The sequence below is a fragment of the Grampus griseus genome, assembly GCF_964374135.1.
Source record: "Grampus griseus genome assembly, chromosome: 13".
Taxonomy (NCBI): Eukaryota; Metazoa; Chordata; class Mammalia; order Artiodactyla; family Delphinidae; genus Grampus; species Grampus griseus.
In genome coordinates this window covers 54,497,096-54,518,809 of record NC_139007.1, presented here as the reverse complement: position 1 = coordinate 54,518,809, position 21,714 = coordinate 54,497,096, and the positions used below count along the sequence as shown (strand labels likewise).

General features: G+C 36.3%; 1 protein-coding gene across 1 annotated transcript; it reads right to left on the bottom strand.

The window, feature by feature from the left end:
* Positions 1-742: 742 nt before the first annotated feature.
* LOC309831497 (protein LEG1 homolog) lies at positions 743-17,459 on the bottom strand (the record flags this gene model as incomplete). The annotated part of the gene is made up of 6 exons (XM_082668710.1): positions 743-876; positions 8,624-8,862; positions 12,560-12,660; positions 13,594-13,778; positions 15,231-15,317; positions 17,159-17,459. The coding sequence occupies 6 exons, from the start codon at positions 17,457-17,459 to the stop codon at positions 743-745; spliced, it is 1,047 nt and encodes a 348-aa protein (XP_082524836.1).
* Between the last annotated feature and the right edge of the window lie 4,255 nt (positions 17,460-21,714).

Below are 21,714 nucleotides of genomic sequence, written 5' to 3'. Positions count from 1 at the left end.
TGCCTCTCACCGAATTCTTTCTTCGCTGAGCCATAAAGAACTGGAGCTCCTTGGAGCCCCCTGAAACTGACCTACTTTGTTCCTTTACTCTGTCCCTATCACTGGGAAAACCTTTATATGAAAGCTTCATGGGGCTCTACAAGTCACCACCTCCTAGCCAGTGGATACTGTCCTACCAGAGCAACCTTGAGAAATTTGATCCTTAAGCATTCATTATCAATTGTGGACCAAAGGAGGGGAAACTTACCTAATTGCTGTACACTTGTTGTCAGTGAAAACACACACAAAAAAACCCTAACAAACTAATTATATATTCTATTTGCCAGGTCAGTTTTATGAGTTTTAAAACTTTAATTGAATGTCAGTACTTCATTTTAAAATGTTCTGGACTTTGGTTATAAATCAGCAAGACATTGCTCTAAATTTCATGAAATCGGGTTACATAGGATAACAACAGAAGAGCCATACAAGTTTATTGTCTGTTTATTAATTTCCTAGTGATTTGTGATAGCTTAATACAATTTTCTTTAGATCCTAAACATTTTAAGCGTTAATGAATTCAAAAATCAAGAATTATTAATTGAGCAAAATAATCATTGCATTAAGTTGAATTTAAAGTTAGGAATGCATGGACAAAATCCTAACAAATGAGCATAAGTCAAAAACACGAAAAACAAGAAAACTGTATGATTATGATTGTGTTAAATTTTGAAATTACTGTTGTTCAATTTGTTAGAATTGTTCATTTTAATTCATTAATCATTTCCAGAAACGTTGGATTAAAGATTGCAAGGATTGCTTCAGAAATCTCTTGAGCTAGCTTCTTTGCAACCTGTGTCTTCATTAAAATTTTCCATATAGTCAAAGATAGTGAATCTGGGAAAAATATAAAATAATTACATGTAAATTTAAATGTATATGCATTTGCTAAAATGTTTATTTTTTTTAATTCTATGTATTTTGGATACAAATATATATGTACATTACATGATAATTATACACATAAAGTGTTTTAATTTAAAATTAATTGACCAGATCTTCATACAAAAATCAGTAAGAAATATAAGCAATTAACCAGAAAACTGGGAAAAGCACACAAACACAGTCAAAGAATTGTAAATTCATGAGTGAAGTAGCACTTTCTACATTACACACAAATTATAGAAATTGCTATATGATAGTAGGTTGGAGAAAATAAGAACCTTAATTCATAGTTTTATAACAAAAATGTAAACTCCTGAAAAATTTTTTGAATACCATTTGGCAATATATGACCCATCAACTTGAATACAGTTCCTTTCTACACATTTATTGGTAAAATAATAAATTATGGCAAGAAATGTATACATAAAATGACATTGTTACATTATTGCTACCAGCTTATAATGGAAAATAATGTCCACAGTTATGGTATATTCATTAAATGAAACACTACATATCATTTAAACAGAGTGGGTTGGATCAATATGTCCTGATACAGAAAAAGCTCCATGAAGATTTTTTAGTAAAAAGTATAGTGCAGAGCAGTGAGTATAATTTCATTTGTACAGACAACATAGGTTTTATTTATTCATTTATTTGCACTGTTTTAAGTATTTTTTAAAATTCAATAAATTTGCACCAAGGACTGATTTTTTAAAATTAGGTGGAAGACCAAGAGATACAAGTGAAGAAAGATGGTAAAGAAGACTTTGGTTTCATTTGATGTGTCACTTAGACTTTTTAAGTTTTAATATATTACATATACTTAAAAATAAATCAATAAAATGTACAGCAATTAAAGTGCATTTTAACTAAAGAGAAAATAAGTTAGAGTTTTAAAAACAGTTTTTGAAAAGAAGAAAGATTTTAGGTTAGATCTGTTACTGTATAAGAGGTAACAGTTTGGCAGTATCCAGAATACTTGGTCCCAGGTATACTTCTTTTTTTTCCTAGGCTCTTTGGGGATAGGAGGATAATGCTTAATTTCCATTAAGAGCTATTTTCATGAACATCCTTTGCTCCTTTCCATGGAGATAAAGCATGTTACCTGATTAATGGGTGTGAGCCTTCAGTTCATGCTTTTCAATTGGCTAGAGCTAATCTACTAAAGTCCTAAGATCCAGGAATAGCTCTTTTTCTCCTTTTCCTATCTAGACTAGTGAGGAAGTGATACTAGGATACTGACCTATTCTGCAAACTTTCCTTTGGGTGCCCTTTCCCAGGTCTAGAGTAAGGGTATGTAGTAGGAAGAACATTGTTGCTGCATGCCTAAATCATATTCTTCAATTGTTTTCCAGCATTAAAGCTGAGGTTCCATTCACTCATTCCTTTGCTTGTCTCAACTGGTTTTGATTTTGCATAGGGGCAAAAAAAATGTGATCTATTGATACTGCACAATTACCAGTACTCATTCCTTGAGGGATTTAACTCATATATATAACACTAGTCATTACTTATATTGGAGGCTGCAAAAGCTAATGTCCACAGAGACTAGGAAGGTAACATAAATGTTTGAGATTAGATAAATATAGAAAATTAGTAGTGGGAGTTGTGCACTGTGCAGCTAGCTGTGCACCCAAGGATTGCTGTGTCCATGGGACGCTGTTCACTGGGGCCAGATGTTTGCAGACCTGGCCATGTGAAAACCCATGGAGGGAATTCAGGGATCCTGGAATTTCACCTTAAGATAAATCTGGGGTGGAAATAAAGAGGGAGAATAATAAAGAGAAAATAAAAAAGAAAATTAGTAGTGATGGTAGCTATAAAAACTATTTCAAGGAGAGGCAGTTCCTACTCAACTTCAGGAACTTGGTGACATGCACAAATATGGGCCCACCATACCCTGCATTATAATGTTTTTAGGAGAGTCTCAGAAATTTAGATTCTTTTCATGAAATTTATCATTATTATATTTTCACAAATAATTTGATATTTTAAATATTTATATTTGTAGACCAAACGAAAATGCCTTGATCCATTATTGGGCCAGTGGTTTGCAAACTCTAATAATCGCCAAAATACTTTTCAATCCTAGATGTTTCCTTATTGATTTTCTCCCTGGATGATCTATCTATTGATATGTTGAAGTCCCCTAGTATTATTTTTTTGCTATTTATTTCTCCCTTCAGATCTGTTAATACGTGCTTTATATATTTAGGTCCTCCTATGTTGGGTGCATAAATATTTACAAATGTTGTATCCTCCTGTGGAATTGAACCTTTATTATTATATACTGATCCTCTTTGTCTCTTCTTACAATGTTTGTCTTAAAGTCTATTTTTTCTGATATAAGTATAGCTACCTGAGCTTTCTTTTGGTTTCCATTTGCATGGGATATCTTTTTCCAACCCTTCACTTTCAGTCTGAGTTTCCTTAAAGCTGAGGTGAGTCTCTTGTAGGCAGCATGCAGTTGGGTCTTACCTTTTATCCAGTCAGCCATTCTATGTCTTTTGATTGGAGAATTTAGTCCATTGACAGTTAAAGTAATTATTGATAGGTATGGACTTATTGCCATTTTGTTCGTTGTTTCTGGTTGTTTTATAACTCCTTTGTGCTTTTCTTCTTTTCTTGCTCTCTTTCTGTGTGACTGATGACTTTCTGTAGGATATGCTTAGATTCCTTTCTCTTTACCTTTTTTTGTATCTACTATAGAGTTTTGCTTTGTGGTTACCATGAGACTTAACATAAAATATGTTATATTTATAACAGTCTACTTTAAGCCCACAACTTAAGTTTGAAGACATTCTAAAGTTCTGCATTTTTACTCTCACGCCCCATCCCCCAAGTTTTATGTTCTCAGTGTCACAATTGACATCTCTTGTCTTATGTACCCATTAACAAGTAATTGTAGTTATAGTTATTTTTACTCTTTAGTCTTTTAATCTTCATACTAGATTCATAAATGATAAACCCACCACCATTACAACATTAGATTATTCTGAATTTAACTGTATTTTACCTTTATCAATAAAATCAATTTTATATGTTTTCCTGCTACTAATTAGCACCATTTTGTTTCAGCTTTAAAAAGTCCCTTTAACATTTCTTATAAGGCTGCTTCATGGTGATGAACTCCAGCTTTTGCTTTTCTTCAAAAAGCTACCTTCAATTCTGACAAACAGCTTTGCCAGGTAGAGCACTCTTGTCTGGCAGGGTTTTCTTTCAAGTGCTTTGAATATATTGTGCCACTCCCTCTGGCCTGCAAAGCTCCTGCTGAAAAACCTGCTGACAGTCTTATGGATGTTCCCTTCTACATAATAAGTTGTTTTTCTTCTGTTATTTTTAAGAGTCTCTCCTTGTCTTTAACTTTTGAATAATTTAATTATAATGTGTCTTGGTGTGGGTCTCCTTAGGTTCATTTTATTTGGAACTTAAGCTATCTTTACTCTGTTTAATTTTTTTTTTTTTTTTTGGTCACACTGGGATCTTAGTTCTCCGACCAGGCGTCGAATCCATGCCCCCAGCAGTTCAGTGGAAGCACAGAGTCCTAACCACTGGACCACCAGGGAATTCCATGCTTCTTTAGTTGGATGAATTTCACGGCCTTGTCTTTGAGTTCGTTGATCCTTTCTTCCACTTCAACAGTCTGTGGCTGAGCCCCTCTATTGAATTTTTTAGTTCAGCTATTGTATTCTTCAGCTCTGCGATTTCTATCTGGTATCTTCTCTGCGTCAAATTTTTTTACTTTTACTTTTTTACTTTACAATGTTCATGCATTGTTCTCCTGACCCCAGTGAGCATTTCATGACCCATATTTTGAACTCTTTATCAGGTAATCACTTATCTCTGTTTCATTAGGGTTTTCTTCTGAGGTGTTATCTTGTTCTTTCATTTGGAACATATTCCTTTTTTCTTCACATTTCTTGACTTTCTGTTTCGATTTCTATGCATTGTATAAAACAGCCATCCCTCCCTGTCTTGAAGGAGTGGCCTTGTATAGGACATGAAATTTATCATTTAACCCTGACCCAGTTCTTGGTTGTTTCTCAATCTTTGTGATTGTCTAAGCAGTTTTTTTTGTGTGTGCTTAGTGTCTTCCAGTAATTGAGGGTGTGCCAAGACCTGTCAGTGTCCCAAAGGGGAGGATCTCAGGTAGCACCTAGATGTAGACTGATTGTAAGCTGGATCCTCAGGCAATAGCTTTTGTTTGTTACAGTCCTGTGGAACCCATGAACTTAAACTGGGCTGGAGACTGCAGCCAGGCACTCAAGGGGTATCCCCTAGCATGGCAGCTGTAAAAAAGTGGGGCACCAAATGTGTGCACAATTTCCTTTCCAGGATATATCAGCAATCTGGAGAGAGACAGAGGAAGAGCGTGAATATGGCACCAATGGGATTCCAGTCTCTGGAGAATATTGTAGCCAGCCCCTTGATGTGCATTAAATTACAAGACTGCCGTTCAGTCTGCAGCTATGAAGATAAGCAAATAGGCCTCTTTCATGGAAAGACTGGGCCCATTTCAGTCTGCTGCCTCTGCTTTGGGCTCTGAGGGGCTTGCCACAGTGAGTTTGCACAAGCCCTTTGAGAAGTATCTCTCGTTTACTTTAGCCTCCTGGGTCTCATGGATGCCATCCCTGTTGCCTTTCAAAGCTAGATGTTTTGGCGGCCCGTCTCTCAGGTGGAGGTCTTAAAAGCTGAGATGGCAGATCCAAACCCTTCACTACTCAGGGAGAATCTGGGAGTTGTAAGATCCCTCCGAGGCATGTGTCACTGTGCCGGGGTGGGGGTGGGGGGGTTTATAGCACAGATCCTCCTTCCTGTTTCAATGTGGGATTTTTTTTCTCATTCGCCTGATGTGTAGGAGTCACTCAGCTAGTTTCTGGATTCTTTCCAGAAGGAATTGTTTTGTATGTAGCCCTAGATTAGGTGTGTCTATTGAAAGAGGTAAGCTCAGGAGCCTCCTATGTTGCTATCTGAATCGAAGCTTTTGAGATGCCCAAGCTCATTTTCTCCCACTTCTTCATGCATCACACTTCAGCAAACAGTTGTCCCCATTCAAAGAAAGGAGGATGAGGCAATGACCTTCTTGGTCAGGATGGGGGCAGTGAAGGGGTCAGCTGGCCTCAGCCTTGAAACGTAAAGTTTAATAAGTTTTTAAAGCACTTTGAATTTCATTACCTTGAATCTAGCTTCTGACAGTTTTGAACCTTCACTCAGTCTTCATTGTTTATTTTCAATATCACCCATGAAAAAAACAAAAAACCTATGCAAGCTTTCTTTTCTTACTACTTATTTATTACCTAATATTATTTCTCAGCTTTAATATGAGTTCTCTAGTGTTAGAATATGTGTAGTCAAGGATTAAAAGCTGTTGCCACTGAAGATGGAGAGGTTGTTGAGAATTTTACATAACTAGAAATAAAAAAACTCCTCCATGCCAATTCTTATCATCAGTGAAAATGTTAAAGAGCTAACTTGAGGCCTGAAAAGTTTGATTTTACTTATTTATTCAAATGAATTTAACTCAGGTTCCTTGTGAAGAACATCATAAAATACTTCTGGAGACTAAAAAGTGTTAAATGATACTTTGAAAGTATTTTTGTGAATGTAAATATGTATTTCTATTGAATTAATTTAAAATGTTCATTTTTAAATGGCACTATTTGTTTTTTAATTATGCTTTGCTTTTAATATATGTTTTCCCTATCCTCTGCTTATTTGGAAATTCCAAGGCCTTTGGCACTGTTCCTGAAGTCTGAGTGTCAGTGGGAATGTGGAGAGTGGTTGGCCATGAGAATAATGGATAGATAATAGTAAATGCCTTATTATGTGATATCTAAACAATTATGCTATCAAAGTTTTTTTTTAAATCAGTAGTTTTCAATATTTAATCACCAATTTTTTTCTTGTGAGAGTAACTCAAAACCACATATTAAATCCAAAGCTAAATTTAAATAAAATTGAATCTTTTAATAAAATATTGTAGTATGGGCCTTCCAAGCTTTCAAGGGCTTTCAACTCTTGACTCATTTCTTTACCCTTTACATGTTAACAGGTAAGAGCCAGCTTATACCATCCAGGCCTAGAATGCAATTATACTATGTAATAATTTGGCAAAGATGGCTAGGCGACTCCTAAAATTCATGCATCTCCTTTCATGGTGTAGATTTGTCACACAACAGTGGTTCCTGGGCAACAATTTAATTCCTTAGCCCCCTTTGTGTCCAGATATGGGACAATGTGACTATTTCATAGCAATAGAGTATGAGATGAAGTGAGAGAAATATCCAGGCTTTCTCCAACACTATAGTGTCTTTCTGCTGGTGAAATGTGAATAATGTAGAGGCCAGGGGCTGGAAGAACCACAGATGTAAGGATGTTCAGTCTGCTACTCATTGTGTGAAGGAAAGCTGCCACGGACTGAGAACACTGCCCTGGAACCATTACTGGAGCAAGAAAAGACTTCAGTTGTATGAAGCCCCTAAGACATTTGGGTTTTTTACTCTACTTAATGCAAATAAGAGTTCAAAAACTTATAGTTTAATGTTTTCTTTGCTTTTATGTCTTTTAAATCTTTCAGATTCACTTTGTTGTTTTTAAAATACTAATATTTTAATTATGTTTTAAGTTTGGTTCACTGCATAAGAGCATGTCTGGAAAATTAGGATGATGTAGTGAGTCAAACTTGCAATTAAAGATTTCTTCCGGTTTTCACTCTGCTAGGAAACCCTACAATTGAGGGGCTGAAGCAGAATACTTCTGCCATGACTAGTAAGGCTGGATGGAGGGAACTCACATAAGTCAGTTTGCTAGTTTTCTCATTAATCACGGCAGGTTTTCTTTTTTTTTTTTTCCTAAATCTGAGAGTGATATTAAGGATTTTCTTTAAAAAAAAATACTATAACAACAACAACAAAAAAGAATATATCTGTGTTTGTAGATGAATAAAGTACACGAAGTAGTCTGGTAGCTTCGTGGGTAAATAAGGACCTGTATGGTCAGGCCCCATAAGATGGCTGCTCTCTTGCTGTCTGTATATGCCTTACTCCACCCGGCACTGCCTTACCCTTAATTTATGTGCATGATTGCCTCCCCCTCCTAAGCTGAAACTTTAATCAGTAGCTACCTTCGTGATCAGCTCAACCCTCAGCTAATGATTGTTCTAGTCCTCGGACCAAACGGCTCCAGTATGTTGGGTACTCAACAGGAAACAGTGGCCCATGCGAGTTTCTAACCCAAAGAGCTGAGGGGAGGCATATTCCAACAATCCCCCTGGAAACCAAGGAGCCCTTCTGATGTCACGTCCCTTATAACTGATAGCCTCCTCCTCCCCTGTGTAGCGAAGGTTGTTACTGTGTCCTGCCGGCTATTGGCTGTACCACCGTGGGGCGTCGCTCCAGGCCCTTTGCCTCTCACTTTGTAAGATTCCCTGTCTGGTAAATGGCTGAAGTCTCTGTAGCTGACATGGCTGGGCTGTTGCAAGGATTGCAGGACTGTGGGGTGCAGTCTAACAGGACCCATAAGAAGGGACAAGCCATGAATGCAAGGACCAAAATGTGTGTAATGGATACCCTTAAGAAACCATGACTTTCTTTCAGAGTATGTGCTTTAACAACATATATCTCTGATAATCATCATTTCTTCCTTTATCTATTCAACACAATATTGATTTTCTTTAAGGTATTGTTTGTAAGGCCTTTACCTGTAGCGTTATCCACTTGGTGAAGAAGATTTAGACCAAGCAGGACTGTGTTCTGAAAGTCAGTAAAGTCACTGATGAAGGGGGCTTTATCCCCATCAACAAGCACTCGTGGTGGCAGGCCCTTCTGGAACCCAGATACTTGAATAAAGGTTGTAGGAAAGCTGGCTGCAGCTAAATAGTCCAAAGCCACACACCAATCTCTTCCAAAATCTGCTTCTGGTTTAGAATAATATTCTAACCTAAAAGACAAGTGGAAACATGTACAATTATAATTACTCCACTCAGAATTTCAGCCTCGTCATTTTCTAGGAAAGATCACCTTCTGCCAACAAACTAAGAATATAGTTTTTAGTTTTAGAATTTGATGGCTTGAGTGCCTGCCTTTGAAGATATAACTAGTTAAAATTTTAAATTTGGAAAGGACCATCCCATCAGTTGTTTATAGTTTATTTTGAGTTTTTTATCTCTATTAACCAGATACCTTATACCTTGGGAATCATATAACCAGGTGTTAGACTATGACTAAATAGTAGAAATGTGCAGATAAAAATAAAAGTTTCCAAGGTAAAATCTCTGCTAGACTCAGACAGCCTTAGTAAAACTGTTGATTTCCTAGCGTCAGGAGACCCCTAAAACACTGAGCACCCTAGAGAGACAGATGTCTGATTTTCTGGTCTGATTCTCTGAATACATGGGTTTTATTCTAGTGGAGGAAATCTTCCGGGAAACCAAACTCTCACCTATTTGGGGAACAAGTTATTACAGTGGAAAGGTTAGGGTGTAGTAATTAGTTTTATAACTATATAATTCATGGCTCCTGTCCCCACCCACTGCTGAACAACTTGCAGGTTTTGAACGAAGTTGTTCCCCCTGAAACACTGTCTACTCCCTGCTTTGCTCACCAGCTACATTCTCTTTTAAGTCTCATCATAGGTGTCACCTCCTTCACAAAGTTTGCCATCCCACCTGAGGTGGAATCAACTATTTCCTACTCCACTATATTCCCAAAGCACTATACTACTCATATATTTAAAAGTTTGTTTTCTCTTTAGATTATATTCAATTTTCTAGTAATTAGGTTATATCCTAATTTTTCTGTTTCCAAAGTACATATGTAGGGTCTATTAAACAGAAAACATTTGCATCATGTTTGTCAATGTTAAGCAAATCATGACATAGCCCAGAGAAGAAACCTTGCTGTGTTTCATTCACATGCACACAGGCTCCTCCCTGCCTCTAACACCCAGAAGTGGAAGACTGCATACAGTGGACTCTTAATGAGAGAAGAGTTTGGTTTGGATTCACAGTTGACTATTTTTAGTCACATCACAGCTGATTATGAAGTAAGGATTAAAGGAAATGTGAATTCATACGGATTTTGACCAATAGCCACATGTCCCTAGTAACAATGGGTTAAACAAATTGCAGGGGAGTCAGCAACACTAGGAAAGGGGGAAAGGGATGTGGGCACCAGATCAAGACACAGAGGCCATAGGAGCACAAGTGAAATTCAATGGAAGCCTTTCACATTATTCTGTTGAATGTGCTATTGAACAATTGAACCAATAAGTCAGTTAAAATATGTCCAAGCAAAAAGAAAAATACACCTTAAAAGGCTCATTTTAATTTAAAATATATTTTAAAACATAAAATATATACATGTACCAGCCAATCTGCGGATCCAGGACCACAGTTTTATTTAAGTATATGTAGACTACACAGGGTTCAGTATTGTCTCATGTAAAGAAACAACTAGTGTTTATTTTTACCTAAAGAAAGCAACTCATGAGGTTTTAAGGAAGTTCCCAGGCTGTACAGATTGTAAACATGGCCTCAATTCTTCAATACTCTCTATGTCCCTGTTTTTTGGCTTGTCATTTTCCAGTGCCCCTTCCCCAGATACACACTACCATGTATAAAATAGATAAATAAGGATGTACTGTATAGCACAGGGGACTATATTCAATATCTTGTAATAAACTATAATGGAAAAGCATAAAAAATAATATAGATACATATGTATGTATATGTACATATACATGTATATAAGTATATATATATTTATATACATATATTATAAAACCAAATTACCTTGCTGTATACCTAAAACTAACACAATATTGTCAATCAACTATACTTCAATTAAAAATTAAATATTAGCCTACTTGACACAGCATAAGCTTAAAATGCATTTTCACACTTGGTTTCTCTCTCTTGCTATTCTGTCATCACAGTGAAGAACACCCAGGCTTGCCTGATGGAGAACGAGAGACAAGAGGAGCAGAGCTGAGCTTTCCCACTCGCCCCTGTGGGGCCGGTAAAAATCAGCCAACATGACATGAGCTCAGGAAAGATCCGCAGAGCTGCCCGGCTAAACCTCAGGCACGTGAGCAATCAACACTTACTGTCATATGACGCTGAGGGTTAATGGCTGTTGATTGTGCCTCACATTCGTGTGAGAAAAACTGGATGCAATACAGGGCCTCACATCTAATTAACTGCAGAGTCAGGACTGAAACCCTAGCAACTTGGCTTTAAAGTTCATGTTCTTTACAACTGCCCTCTACTGCCTCTTGTGATGATGATAGTTAAGCATGATGCATAGATAGATTTAATCCCCCAAATTACCCTATGTAGTATGTACTGTTATTATTACAAGTTCAAAGTTGAGAAAACTGAGTTTATCACTGTTTGGATTGCCCAATTTAATACCTAGTTGTTGAAACCAATAGGTAAAGAAGGACATATGCTGTGAATCTGCTAATCGGGTGATTTATTTACCTTACTGGATGATGGAGTTCATGAGACAGACAACAACCAGTGGAATATGAGGTACCCAACATTCTTGCGTGGATTTGCAAATTTGCTTGTATAATGCCAATGAGCCCTGATTTTGGTTGTTGTTGTTGTTCCTGTTTTATACTATACCCAGATTTCTAGCCCATACTTCACTCTTGGGGATTGACTCCACCCCCTAAGTAGTGTCTGTAATCATTGATTTTATGCACCAACTTGACTGGGCCACAGGGTGCCCAGATATTTGGTCAAACATTATTTTGGGTATTTCTGTGAGGGGATTTTTGGAAGATATTACCATATAAATCTGTAGACAGAGTAAAGCAGCTTGCCCTCTATAATGTGGATAAGCTTCCTCCAATCAGTTGAAAGCCTGACTAGAACAAAAATTAATCTTTCAGTGAGTAAGAGAGAATTCTCTTGGCTGATGGCCTTCAGACTGAGACATAGGCTCTTCCTGGTTCTATAGCAGCTGCAGCCTTTTTACTTGAACTGGACGTTGGCTTTGCAAATTATAGATTTGCCACCCTCCATAGTCATAGGAGCCAGTTACTTACAAAAAATCTATATCTATCTATCATCTATCTATAAATCTATCATCTCCTATTGGGTCTGTCTCTGTGGAAAACACTAACTAATACAGTGCTATTCACATCTTAACACAAATCATTCTTACACTCTCAAATCTAGGTATATAATACTTCTAAGTGTACCTGTGGAGTGGCTTGATAATCTTCTAGGCTATTTAGTATGCAAACCCTGATGCTACTGAATTTTCTTCCCCAAGTATGTAGCTACCATATTATGTGCCTATGATTAAAAAAAACAGTGATAATTTCTTTTCTTTTTTTTTTAATAGAGAGAAATTTGTTGTATGTTTTTTTGGTTGGTTGGTTGGTTAGGTGGTGGTTGGTTGGTTGGTTGGTACAAGATTTTTTTTCTCAAATTTTTGCCCCTTCTTCACAAAACAATTTTTAAGCCTGATCATACTAAAATAATCACACATCATCATTAAAATCCCCAATGATTAAATATAACATTTAATAGGAAGATTTATATTAGAAAACGAATAAAAAGGCATAAGTAAGATGAAAAATTATTTGCCGTATTAAGTAGAAATAACTTGAGATCCATTCTTACCTATCTTCAAAAATTTTGTAAGCATCTTTCAAGGATGAGAGATGTGCATCCCACAAGTACTTCAACAAGTCATCAAAGCTACTAGAAGGTGACTGCAAACGCTATAGTAAAGAGAAGAAATGTATTCATATTTGAGCAACTATAACAATTCTCTACAATTTAATTTTGTTCACGTTTACAATTTAGCAATATTCTACATGACAGGAAAATTTTGTTTCTATGGATTAATTTGTGTAAGCCATTAGTGACTAACACTCTGTAAAGACTATAATAATTATCTATTATTAGTAGTAATATTGAGTGCATCTATAAGAGATGAACTGCATGTGTTTTCCCGAAAGTCAGCATTTTATACTGACCTAGAGAACTTTACTTTTTGATTAGCAGTTGTTTTTCTGCTACCATAGTTGAAATTACCACAAAAGTTTAACATTAAGAAAAGGGGGAAGTTACCAGAATATTTAATTTAATCACATCTTTAAAAATGAACTAATAATCTATAGAACTAGTAAATCTATCTTTTAGCATTGATTTTGGTTCATGAGTGTGCTTAACCAATGTATTTTATTTTGGTCACTGAATATTTGGTTTTGATTGCCACGTAATTGTTTAGATATACCTATTTGTGACCGATTATCAAATCACTTGAAATAAGTTAATTGACTATTCTAAAACCAACTCCATAATCATATTTCTCCCAAGTGTTATTGCTCAGTTGACTTGAAGGTTCAATTTACCAGAATAATCCTTTCATTCAGTGAGATATCCTATGTGCTCTCACATTTATGTATGGCTTATTTAGTGTGAGAAAGTGGATAGATTTTCTGTTAATGCTGCATTGGTTCAGAGGGTGTAAATGACATGTAATGCCCTCCTGTAATGTAATGACATTAATATAGCTGGCATAAAATTTTACATTTTTATAGCATATAATGCACACAAAAACCTAAACAGAAAGCATTATACAAAAAAAAAGAAAAGAAATTACCTTACCACCTCCTAAGAGAATAAATTATAAAACTTAATAAAGGCACCTTGTAAAGGGCATTCCACTTCTTCATCGTCTTAGGAAAGGATGACTGACAACTAGAAATATTAAGACAAAACTTTGTCTGGTCCTTGGGTGGTGGCAAAAGCAGGACTTGATCTGATGATATCCCCATTATGCCAGAATCAACCGCAGCAAGGAAGGGTAGTGCACATAGAAAGTAATTTATATCTGTAATTGCAAAGTACTTGTTATTACCACAAGCACTAATAAATGTGATAGAGGATATTTTAAAGTAATCTGTAAACCATTAAGCAAAAACTCACAGATCCAGGAACATGAAAAAAAGTCACTGCAAAATATTGAAAATCTCCCTAAGGATCCTATACATAACTTGAACATGTTTCTGTTAATAACCCTACAATTAGAAATGAATATGGGTTAAAATAGTTGACTACAATATTTTAAAACAAAAAGTAATTTTCATGAATTTGGTACCATTCATTTTTCAAAGCATTATGTAAAAATGAAAGAAAGATATCTACTTGTGCAAAGAATGATACAACACCTCTAGCTGGGGTTTTACCATGAAATGTGATTTTTTTCCTAAATTATCTTAATATGGTTATAGTATTGATATTTTGTATTTTATTTAACCAAGTTTAATGTGCAACCATGACATCACAAAGTCTTTGTCTTACATTAGGTCTTTAAAGCAAAAATGTTGGGTAAGTGTTGGCAATAGATCTTTGGATAATTAAATTAACACTGAATTAAGATTTTTAAAATTTCTCTCTAAATGGAACCTATTCCAGCAAATTTAGACATCATGATATAGTTGACTGTAAAGCTTGTTGTACTGATTCCCACTGGTGATGCAGAACATTTTTCATCATAGACCTGTATTTTGAATGCAGTCCTACGCCCCAGGGTAGCAGGCTTATACTCCAAACTATGGAGTCCATGTGAGACAAAAGAAGCCTGAATTCTAGATCCGTAGTCATGACTATTTGTGAGTCTGAAAAGACTCCATTGGTATCCTATGAGAAAAATAGGTAAAGGTGTATATGATGTGTGTCACTGCAAGAAAGTGAAATTTAATGTGACCTTGTTTCTAATTATTGGGAAATATCTCTAAGAAAGTGAGTGTAAATTAATTTCACTACTAAAATACAAAATAAAGCTAAAGAATTAGAAACTACCTTCTAATTATTTTAGTATTAAATATCTGACAGAGGCCTTAGATTACTGATTGATAGAACAATTTGTGGTAGATTAATCTCTGACATTTTTATGAGTTTCAAAGTTAAACACATTTTATCTGAGCAAAATGAGAAGAAAGCATTATTTTCTTGTCCTCTCCTTTCTCATCCTTCCTCGTCCTTGGAGACCCTCTGGCTAGTGGGACCTCCCATCTAACTGCCAATGCTGGTCGTTCAAAGGCCATCGTCCTTTGCTGTTCCTCAATTCAGTCCCCATGTGAAATATGTCCTAAGGAATCATTATTAAAATTGTGGCCATAAATCGTAGAATGTGACATAAAGGCCACAGGGACATGATGAAGTAAATTCCTTTTTACAGAGGAATAGTGCTGTTTTTGTTTTGTCTCTGTCCCTCAGATTTTAGGTTGAATATTTTCTTTGCGGGAAGGTTATTACCTATTTTTCTATTAAATGAACATACCAGCCCACCAGCTGTCCACAGAGATGCACAAACGATCTCCATATTCATAGCCACAGTCTGTCCTTCGGCTGGGATCAACTAATCTGCCTAGAAGAGAGAGGATGCATGGATTATTTATTATGCACATTTTGAAGCTGGTGATAATTGTTTCTTACCTAGGCGCAGTTTGTTTGCAAAGATGCACAAACATTTCTCTGTTGATGACTTGTGTTTATCTTCCTATCACTCTTTACCCTTCATTTCCCATCTCAGAACTAATTTCTGTTCCTTGATCTAACATCACCGCAGTATTCCACTTTTGGATTATCTGTTTTGAATATTACTTGCTTTTGTAATTATTCTCCTTTTCCTAACGTAATCCTTCTCAAAGCAATGATTGATAAAGAACTTGTTAATGCTATTAACCTGCATGAATATTACAAGTGTGAGTTTTCCTAATTGATTATTCCTCAGACTGCACACGCACGTGAGCGTGCACACACACCTGCACTCAGTCACGTATACCTATGCCATGCTATTTCCAGGCTCTTTTCTGTAGCTTAATTTTCCATATTATTAAATCAGAATAGAATTTCTGGTGGTGGACCTAGGCATTGATATTTTTAAAAACTAGGTATTTCTTTTCAACGTGCAGCTACACGCGAGAACCTCTGCTTTTGTTCATTCTTTTATTCCCTAGTAGATTTTGTTTCTTTTTCCACAGTGAAATTCTGTCCACATTTCAAATCTCAGCTCAAATGCATTTTTTTCTTCTGATTACTCCAGCTGACTCCACTGTGTCCCTTGTTTTGCACTTTAATTTTTAACAAAGAGTTGTTATTTATTGTTCTCTGTTTAATTTCTAATACCTTTCCTGTTTCAATTGTGTTGTAAGGTCTTTGACGGCAGGGAAACTGTCTGCAATACTTACTTACCTGCACCCCACAGCTGCTTTTAGAAAATGCTGGAGACGTATAAGCCCATCATTGGATGAGTTTAGTCAGGCTTGATCATAATATGTGAATGTAATGAAAGAATAAGAAAAGCATTCAGCCTCCATCTACCGCTGGCCCCCAAGGCCCCGGAGTCTGGCATGCCTCCCATGGTGGACTACGTGCTAATAATTTCTCCTGGATCTCTATCTTTTGGACTCTGAGGAAAGCCAGATAAATAGGAGTTGGTTTGAGTCTCAAGACATCACCTGACAAAGGTGCATGAATTGCCAACTTCGGTAGCTCCTGTATGTGACTCCTCCTCAGATCTTAGATAAACCTTAATCTTCTCTCTATATTTTTTCCATCAGAACAGAACAAAATTCCTTATTGGTGGTGTTATCAGTATGGAGTGAAGGAAGCACCCACTCTGTTTCATGAGCTTCTCCGTCAGCCAAAATATCTTATCATTTGGAGTCTTTGGCCCAAACATATCTTCTAACTAAACACTAGAATGTATTTTATTTTTGAAAGGAATCAATCTTTTGCAGAGAAACATCCTCATGAACAAGGTGCCACTCCTGTTCTCTCCATCTCCATATATAGGTTATCATAGTTAGAACTTTACGAAATTCAAACTAATTTGACATCACCTTCTGCTTTTAGTCCATATCTCCTTGACTGTTTTGTTCATCCCAGTGCTTAGAATAGAGTCTGGCACCTAGTAGGACTTCAATAAATATTTGTAGAATGGCCAATAGGTTGGATATGAAGTCTTTTTGTGTTTGGCAACTACGCCATATGCCCCATTGCAGTTTCTAGTCAAATCAGGCAACACAGAAAGATTGATGGAGGAGAAGGAGAAGCAGTAGAAAAATAATGGTTATGAGGGGAAAAGAGGAAAAAGAAAAGAATCAATTTTCAAAGACATGCTTTGGTGTATACAGAGTTCCACTTCCCAATTACAACATGGTTAGATTGGAAGATCATTAGAATAAAAACAAGGGTCATTCTTACCTGTAGTATATTGCCAGCCATGCTGTAAAGGCAATCCCCATAAAAAATTTTGTTCATTATCTGGTGCAAATTTTTCAAAATAACTGGCTGTTTTGTTCATGAGGATTTTATACATCCCCATTCTCTTAGAGTATACCCAGGGATCAATAACATACTTTCCATTCTCCACCCTGTAGTCACTGAACTGACCAGGACTCTCATTCCACAGGGGGGGATACAGATCTGAGAGACTGAAAGCTCCTGCTAAAGAAACAGAAATGCAACCAACTAGTGCACAGGCCCAAGGAGGAAGGAAAGCCATCACTCCCGAGCTGGGGGTGGAGATTGTGGCAGAGCTTTTATTGGGAAGTGGAGGAAGGAGTCATGGTATTTGCTTACATCCTAGCATATCAAATCTCTGTTCTTTTTCCCAGAGATCACAGTCCTTCCCTGGGAAAGTCTTACCAGTGAAAACAGGTTGCTTCCCCAGGTAAAGAGAACAAACCAGACGATACCAGAAGAGAGAGGGAAGGGAAGGGGGGCAGTTGGAGGTAGGGAATTAAGAGATACAAACTACTATGTATAAAATAAATAATCAACAAGATCATATTATACAGCACAATGTACATATAGCTATTATTTTGTAATAAATTTAAAGTGAGTATAATCTATAAAAATGTTGAATCACTATGCTGTATACCTGAAACTAATATAACATTGTACATCAACTATACTTCAATTTAAAAAAAGGAAATGAAGCAAATCGGGGGCTTCCCTTGTTTAATAACATCATCAATATATTATTCACATGACAGTTGAAAAAAGCTGTTGAAAATTTTAATGTTGAATGAGTCAATATTTTAAACACTTTTAGGAAACTGCTACTATATTTACATTGTCCTTTAATGCCTATGAAGTTAAGCACACTCCTACACATCTGTCTTGACCTTATTCATCTGGAAACATAAAGACATGGAATTTACTTATCTTTGCAGAAAAGAGTTTACATAGCAAACCTGAGATTGCTATTATAAGAAAAACCTGCTGGCAAGGTTGACCTTGGCTGGCATTTGTGTGCTTAGCTCTCAAAGTTCCCAATCTACAGCTAAGTGACAAGCTGATCAACTCTACCTAGACTGTGCAAACAATAAGGTATGTGTGAAACACCTGCTTCCTAGTAGAGTCTGGAATTTTCATATGTGACCAGCCCCCTAGTAAACCAGAGGATGCCTATGTGACTAGCCCCCCATAAACATCTTGGGCACTGAGCTTTGAATGGGCATCCCTGGGTGGAAACATCACACATATGTTGCTGCACGTTTGTTGCTGTGGGGAAAGTGTGCCCTGTGTGACTTCTCACGGGAGGGAGAGAGCATATCTGGAAACCTACACATGCATTCCTCTAGACTCTGCCTGCGTCTTTTCCCTTAGGGTTCAGCTGCATATCCTACTACATCACTGTAGAGAATCTTATCTATGAGTATAACTACATGCTGAGTCCTGTGAGTACTTCTAGAGAATGTTTGATTATAGGTCCCTGATGGAAAACCTTCAGATGCCCATTAGTTTATCTCTCACCAAAGACTAAGAAAAAACTTTTTATACATTTAGTTAGTATATTTATTGAATATGAAAACTACTAGCTCCCATACTGAATCACATATCTCTAGATTCCAGAGGGAAAGACAAAGTCTAACCGATTCTAATTTCAGGTGTAATTTTCAACTAATATAAAAAAAAATTCCTGGTGACTACAATTTCATTATAAAGGAATGGAATCCTCTAAAAGGGCTGAGTTTTCTCCATGCAAAAGCTATTCAACTAGTGTTTGCCGGCGGGGGCGGGGGTAAAGTACGTGAAATTGATATATTGGCTAACATATAAAATAGTTGAATTTTGGAACTCCTGCATCAGAACCTAAAGAATAGCTTAGGTTAGGATGGCCTATAATATTATAGATAAAGCTACAGACACCTTCCAGGAGTTCCCAAGCCTAAATTATGATTTAAAAATATATCACATATGATATTAGAGTACTTCCTTCTCAAAAAAAAAGCTTTAATATATTGCACAGTAAATATGAATGTTGATATACTAGAATTTATGAAAAATATATGAAAGATCCACTTAATAGAAGTTTCTGTTGCAAGGGAGAAGCTTGAAGTGTGCCTGTGTATCCAACAGACCAAGCCAGTTTGTTGGCAAAAATTCCTAGTCAATTTCCAATTTTCCTCTTCCTTAGAATTTTAGTTAGGAACATGGACAACCAGAATTAAGACTACATTTCCAGTATCCCTGGCCCAAGCAACCACGTTACTAATTGCTGGCCACTGGAACATACATGGAAATGGTGCCCACATGTCCCTTACAAGAACAGGACATGCCACTTCCTTATCCCTTCATCTGTGTTGTGGGTTGGATTGTGAAAGTGATGGCTAAAATTCCATCTCGACGCTTAAGGACAATGATACTATCTTGGGAATGGTAGAATGCAAAGCTAGATGCCAGAGAACTATGGAGCCATACTTTCATCCTTCTTCTATTCCCCACCCTTGGTCGAAGAGTAAAAAGATTTAGAGTTTTTTGTATGCAAAGCACATGGCTTTATGCTCACAAATGAAGAGTCCTAGTAATCAATAAAATTTTTTGAGCTGTCAGAAACAGAAGGTATAGTCAAGGTTTCTAAAATAAACTATCCCTACTCCAATAAAAATTAATTTTAAAAAACAAATAAAATAAGGTATCCCTAAATATTTAACTGGTTTATACTTAAGAGCATGTAAAATACTTTTATAGTTAATATTTTAATTACAGGTGATATATTTATACAAGTGTAATAGTATAGCAGATAGGCTATATTTTTCCTGATTAAATATTCCTTGGTTATACTTTTTGTCTGAAATGGATTATTATTAACTCCTTTGTAAAATTATCTTTATTCCCTCTACTATGGAATGAAATATAAAGGGGAAAAAAGCAAAAACCAAAACCAAAAAAAAAAAAAAAAAAAACACCAAAACTGCATCTTCATTGGAACAAGGACATGGATATACTTGAAAATTTTACACTAGAAACATATTTAAAACAAAGATGTACCCTGAACTCCTTGACCTGGTATGCAGGTTAAACATTAACTTCTTGTGAGATCTAGAGCCACAAGAGGAGAATATCACTAGACACCCTGTTTGAAACCCCAGAAGAGAAGAAAGTGCGAGATAAATCACATCTACACATGATTTTGATTACCTAACTCAATCATCTCAAGTTCTATTCTCACAAGTCTTCCATGATTCAGCAACTTGCTTTGCATGCAATAGATACACTTTCAGTGGACTTAATTTCATTTGCCTTTAAGAAATGAGATGTATTCTGAATATATTCTGAATAGGCCAATGTAAAAAGAGTTCAGTTACTCTGAAGAGTACAGTACGAAATGTTTCTTTTTTTCCTCTGGATACTTTCAGGAGTTTTCTTTGTTTTCAGCTGTTTGCATATAATATGCTAATTATTTTTTTAAATTTATACATCCTGTTTGGTGTTTTCTGTACTTCATGGGTTTGTAGTTTTATGTGTCTCATTAATTTTGGAAAATTCTGAGTCATTAATATTTCAAATATTTCTTCTGCCCATTCTCTTTTTTCTTTTCTATTTTTCCCTATCTTTTATTCATTTATGTTTTGGTAATTTCTATTCGCCTATTTTCAAGTTCACCAATATTTTTTTGCCTCAGCAAGGTATATTAATGAGATATTGATATACCTTTCATAGACATTCCTCATCTCTGTTAACATTTCCATTTCTTATTTCTTAAGGTTTCTATCCCTTTGCTGAAATTAGCTGTATGATCTTGTATGTTGACCACCTATTCCATTAGGGACTTTAACATATCAATCTTCGATATCTGAGTCTGGTGCTAATTTCTTTCCAGCTTGGAAGTACATTCATTTCTTTGACTTCATATGCTTCAAAAAATTTTTTGAACATGGCAACGTACCAAAGAGGAATAATAAATATTAATTTATTTTTGTACAAAGACAGGCTACCTTGAATTCTGAGCTATTGGAACTTAGGTCATCTAGGTGGAAAAGTGCTATTCACCCTTCTCTCGTTCTAGTTTTAGGCCTTCTGCCATGTATTCCCCTTTCCCCATGTTTACACAGTTTATATCTTACCTTCTCCCAGTGTTCTCAGAGTGACAGTTTGTTGACATATTATTTCCACACACAGAGATTAGGGCTTTTGTTCCATGAAATAATAAGAGAGAAGGGGCCAAAAGGAGTTTTTTTGTCCCTTCTCCAGAAGCAGCTACTCCCCCTCTCTGTTTGCACATGGAGGAACCTTTCTCAAGACTCTCTGTGGTCTTTCTTGTAAGAAATAATATTGTCTTTTGCTGAAGTGCATGGGATGTGAAAGGAAAGAGGAATCTGAAAGGTGACTCCCAGATATTTGGCTTGGCCTGAGACACATACGGGTAGAATCCCCAAGGCCACTGTATATCCATCCAGTCTTAGGCGAGAGGTTTAACTCTTTCCAGACTCACCCTTGGAATGGAAAACTTGAACTTGTCTTTTTCCAGC